Source organism: Phaethon aethereus (genome assembly GCF_964289735.1).
Source record: "Phaethon aethereus genome assembly, chromosome: 23".
Classification (NCBI taxonomy): domain Eukaryota; kingdom Metazoa; phylum Chordata; class Aves; order Phaethontiformes; family Phaethontidae; genus Phaethon; species Phaethon aethereus.
This window is the reverse complement of record NC_138599.1, coordinates 1,017,737-1,022,721: the sequence shown is the minus strand read 5'-3', so window position 1 is coordinate 1,022,721 and position 4,985 is coordinate 1,017,737. Positions and strand designations below refer to the sequence as shown.

The 4,985-nt window shown below is 65.7% G+C and overlaps 1 protein-coding gene across 2 annotated transcripts; it reads left to right on the top strand.

Moving 5' to 3' along the window:
• Window positions 1–449: 449 nt before the first annotated feature.
• SCN2B (sodium voltage-gated channel beta subunit 2) lies at window positions 450–4,693 on the top strand (the record flags this gene model as incomplete). 2 transcript variants are annotated; one of them, XM_082010019.1, is made up of 4 exons in its annotated part: window positions 450–1,431; window positions 3,506–3,672; window positions 4,090–4,300; window positions 4,494–4,693. In XM_082010019.1, 4 exons carry the CDS (start codon window positions 1,362–1,364, stop codon window positions 4,691–4,693), a joined length of 648 nt encoding a protein of 215 aa, XP_081866145.1. The 2 variants fall into 2 exon arrangements, with proteins under 2 accessions (XP_081866145.1, XP_081866144.1); XM_082010018.1 differs by lacking the exon at window positions 450–1,431 and adding an exon at window positions 1,558–1,651.
• Window positions 4,694–4,985: the final 292 nt, after the last annotated feature.

Sequence of the window (4,985 nt, the reverse complement as noted above, 5' to 3'; positions counted from 1 at the left end):
ATTGTGTTTGCTCAGCAGGTTGCCCGTGTTCGCCCTGGCACTTCTCTGATGCCTTCTCTCCCAGCTGCCCCGTGTCCCCTCCTGGAGCTGGTCGGGGAGCAGAGCACCTCTGCAGCCCTCCTGCCTCCCCATTGCCCTGTCCCTTCCTCCCAGGGCTCTGCTGCACAGGAACTGGGAGGTGCTCTGGCTCCAGGGCACCTCTCGCCTTTTTCCTCCCTGATGCTGCCGCAGCAAACCCTCCTGCATCCCGGGCCGCGAGAACCAGGTGGCTGAGCAGCTGCTGTCACCAGCTTTCTGGTCTCCTTGAGGTCACGTGTTGTCTCCTTCCTGCACCGGTCTCCGCAGCCTGAAGCCAGGCTTGAAGTCCGTGGCCCAAAGGCTTCGTTGACCAGTGCTGCGAAGGGGACCAAAGACCTTCTCCCGCCCTGTTACTGCTGAGCAGATGCTCCCCAGCCCCAGGGCTGGATGAGAGAGGTCGTTGCCCTGGGATAGCACGCTGCTGGGGAAGGGGGAAGGTGCCGGCAGAGTCTGGCACCCCTGGAAAGCGAGGGGGCTGCCCGCGCATCAGCACGGGAGCGGGCAAGCGCGCCGGGAGTGCTTCTACCCGCTGCTCGCTGGCTGCCTGTGGCCGTGTCTCTGCCTGGGCACGCTGGCTGGGTCGCGGTGCAGGCTGCCTCCTTGGGACCCTCTGCTCTTCCCAGGCCAGATCAGTCCCTCTGCTCTCTGCCTGCCTTCAGGAGGGCACGTCTGACGTTGCTGGGCCCAGCCGGGCTCTCGAAAATGGGAACTGCTGCTGTGAATGGCGCGAGCAGGGCTGGTCGCCAGCCTCCAGCAGGTCAGAGGTGACACGTCTGCATGGCCCCACTGAAACTGGGGGGCTGCAGGGGCTGTGGCAACCCTCCGGGCCAGGCCTGCGCTGTGGGGCACTGGCCGAGTCACTGGGCTCCTGGGGGGAAGAGGAGCCCCAAGCGCCGCTTGTTCCAACGGCAAGTTTGCACGGCCGGAGTGGATCCCAGCAGAGACCTGCTTCTTGGCTGCCCTGGACTCGGCACGCTGTGGGAGACGCTCTGCGACGCAGCCCGCGACCAGACCCCGGCGCACGCAGCGGGAGCGCCAGGAGCGTTCGCCGCCTTTTCAGGGGAAAATTTTTTCTGCCCTCCCACGTCGCCTGCTGAAATCCACCAACCATAGCATTTACGGCTTTTCACTCCAGCACCACTCCAACCAGCCATATTGGGCTGTGGAAATAAAGCAGCTCTAATGTTATATGTCACCGGCAAATAACCCGGGCGTTCGAAAAAAGCAAACCACCACAATCCACACCAACACCAGGTCCTCTCCATACCCAAAAGTCCTTCAAAATGAGCCCGGAAGCTTGGCTCCCGCAGCCCACCTTGTTCCTCACTGGCCTCAGCTTGCTCCTCTCGCTGGGTAAGTGTCGCCTTGACCCCTTGCATGCACACGGCTGCCTGGGGAGAAAGACCCTCTCTGGCCCGGAGCCCCCTCCCCACACCCCAGCTTCCTCCTGTCGCCGGGGAAGCCGCGAGCCGGCGAGCGATGCCATGCCGCAGGGACGGGGACGGAGGTGGTCCGAAACGCAGCCTGCTGAGATCCGCCAGCCAGGGTGACCTGCTTTTAGGCAGGGTGGGGGGTGTGTTGCATCTGCAGCTTCTCTTAAAACAGCTGCGCGTCCTGCTTGCTGGAGGTTTTGTCTAAGGGCGAGGCTGCTCGCGTGCCAGGCAGAGGTGCGGGCTGCAGGTGGGGAGAGGGGCAGTTCTGGCTTTGCCGCGCCGGAAGGCGGTGGCTGGTGGGCTGCGGGCGGCTTGTGACCGTCCTTCGGTCTGCGGCTGGCTGCTGGGGCGGCAGGCTCTGGGCTGACAGCGCTGCGCGGCATGGGGGGAACCGTGGTCTCCGCGTTCCTGCCCTGCCCCAGAGCCAGCAGCGTGTGTCAGCAGGTTTGGGTCTGTATTGATTGGAAACAGGAACGCGTCGCCTCTCTGAAGTGCTGTTCACACCGTCCTGGGGCTCCTGGGGGGCTGCCTTTGCTTTGGGGGAGAGGCTGGGAAACGGAGGATAAAAAGCCCAGCGAGGTCTCCTTTAGAGGCTGCGTGCCGTTTTACCTCCCGAGCCCCGGGCGCAGGGTGCAGCGCGCCGGAGCGTTTGGGGGTGCGCGCCGCACCGAAGGACGCGGCCCGGACACTTCTGCCTGCCTTGGGTGCTGCAGCCTGTCCCCATGCACCGGCTCTCCCCATGCCCGCGCCTCCCAGCGCCCCGCGGGGAGCCCTCCCTGCGCGGGGGCTGGCGGGTGCTCACCGCGGCTGCCCGCTGCCAGCACGAGCAGGGAGCGTCTCCAGGGGCTTGGCCATGCCGGGAGGGCACCCCTCTGCCCCCAGAGCGCTGGCTTCAGGGTGCTGCCGGTTCACACCTCGCAGCAAGACCCGCGGCTCGAAACAGCCATCCCTGCAACTTGGAAAAGCCTCTTTTCCCTGGCTGCAGAGCCAGGCCCCTTTCCTGCCCTGCTTGCAGACGGAGCGGATTAGCCAGCGGAGCAGCCTTGACATGCACCCAGCTGGGCCCCAGGGCTGGACTCAGGAGCACCTCAGGAAGAAGGTTTGAGAGCAAAGAAAGAGCAGCAGCCAAAGGGGAGAGGTGAGGTGATGGGAAAAGCACCTGCTGCCAGTGTCACTGCCCCTGCTCTGTGGGGTGCCACAGCCCCCCTCTACAGCCCCGTCCCTCCCAGCAGACCTTCCTTCCTTCCTTCCTTACTTTCTTCCTTCCTTCCTTCCTTCCTCCTGCGAGCTGCTCCGGGTAATGCCCCTCTCTCCCTGCCACAGCGAGGCCAGCGTGCAGGGACCGGCCTTGACCCCCCAGGAGCGACTGGGATCTTGACCCAGTCGTTCCCAGCTGGAGAATCCTTGCATCAGCTCCGCTGGGAGGGGGGAGCATCCGCATTCCCCCTGCAGCCCCCAGGGCCTGCCCCGGGCAGATCCCAGCCCTTGCCGCTGTAGTGCGTCCTGCCGGGAAGGAAATCTGATGAACGCAGCCGTAGATTCCTCGGCGGATGTGGCGCTGAGCCCCGCGTGCTGATGCTGCATCCAGCCCTTCGCACAGCGGTATCGGTTCTGCAGCAGGAAAGCCTCATTTAAGCGGCAAGGTGCAGGGTTTGCCTGGAGTCAGCAGAATTTAGCACAGAATTCAGGCCAGGCACGGCGGAGAGGGGTCATCAGCCCTCGCGGAGCAGGGCCAAGGGATGGTGCCAGCGCCGGGGCTGCTCTCCCCTCGTCCCCCGTCACTTCTGCGCAGGGAAGCCCTGGTCCTGGCTGGCCACGGCGTGGTCTGTGCGTGAGCGTGCCCGAAAGGCAGTCCCGGGCCCCAGGGTGAGCTCTGCGCAGGCAGCTGGCACGCGGGGCGGGATGGGGAGACCGCCTCAGCCAGCAGGACGGCTGCTTGTGCCCCCTTTCTAACTCATCTGCATCTCTGCTCTTGCTCTCCGTGCTTGCGGCAGCGCCCACGGGATTGGGCATGGAGGTCATGGCTCCCGCCACCATCAATGCCTTGAATGGCTCCTCCGTGAAGCTCTCCTGCACCTTCAACTCCTGCTACAAGGTGGAGAACAAGCAGTTCTCCCTCAACTGGACGTACCAGGAGTGCAGGAACTGCTCTGAGGAGCTGGTGAGTCTCGCCGGGGCTGGGGATCTGCGGAGAGGTCCCGGGACCAGCTTGAAGCAGTGGGTGCGTTCCTTGGGGCCCCCGAGCCTTCTCCTGATGTGTGCTCCTGCTATCCGGCCCTCCGCCGCCGCAGGGAAAATTAGCCACCGCCTGCGTAACGAACCAGGGGTCAGGGCAGCTGCCCTGACGTGGCAGGACAGGCAGGCGCGAGCAGGGAGAGGCGCGCGAGGAGACCCTGGCCCTGGCCACTGCGGCAGCCGGAGCACGGGGCCGTGCCGCTCGCGAGCCGAAGGGGTGCTGCCCCGCTCGGGGGCGCGCGCCCGGGGCGGTACGTGCAGGGGAGGGGGGTGCCCGGCCGGGGAGGCGAGCGCGCGGGGTGCCAAACGCCGCCTCACCTCCTCTCCCACGCGGGCTGCCCAGTTCCTGCAGTTCCGGATGAAGATCATGAACAAGCAGCTGGACCGCTTTGGGAACCGGGTGGAGTTCACCGGGAACCCCACCAAGTACGATGTGTCCTTCACCCTCAAAAACGTGCAGCTGGAGGACGAGGGCACCTACAATTGCTATGTCCTGAACCCCCCGGACCGGCAGCGGGGCCACGCCAGCATCAGCCTGAAGGTGCTCACCAAAGGTCAGTAGTACAGCTGTCACCCATGGGTGCTGGCTGGCTGGCTGCTCCACCTCGTGCCCTGCCTTTACCCTGCCTCGCACGTGCAGGTTTGCTCCCCGGCGGTGGGAGCGAGAGCCCTGCCTGTTCCCCGTTGCTCCCTCTGGCTGCCCCAGCTGGGGGCCGCGTGCCCTGAGCCTGTGCCCTGTCTCCCCAGAGCCCCCGAAGCACGACTCGATGGTGGCTGTCGTCGTGGGCGCCTCTGTAGGTGGCTTCTTGGCCGTGGTGATCCTGGTGCTGATGGTGGTGAAATGCGTGCGCCGGAAAAAGCAGCAGAGGCTGAACACGGATGACCAGAAGACGGAGGAGGAGGGGAAGACAGATGGCGAAGGCAACCCAGACGAGGGCACCAAGTAACGCCCCCCTGCCCACCCCTCCCTCTTCGCCCCTGTACAGCGTGACCCCTCGATGTGCTTCCCAGAGCAAGGATTCCTGTTTCCCTAGAGCATCCCTCCTTCCATCTAAGTACCCAATCCCGCCTGGAGCAGGGCACGGAGAGAAGGTGCCCGGAGCCCGGCCGCGGCGGGCAGGGCAGGGGAGGGCGGCTGAGGCGCAGCGAGGCCGCCCCTGAGGCTCAGCTGGCACCGGCTTGTCCCCTGCTCCCGCCGGGCACGCTCCGAGTGCTGGGGACGGCGTGGCGCGGGAGAGG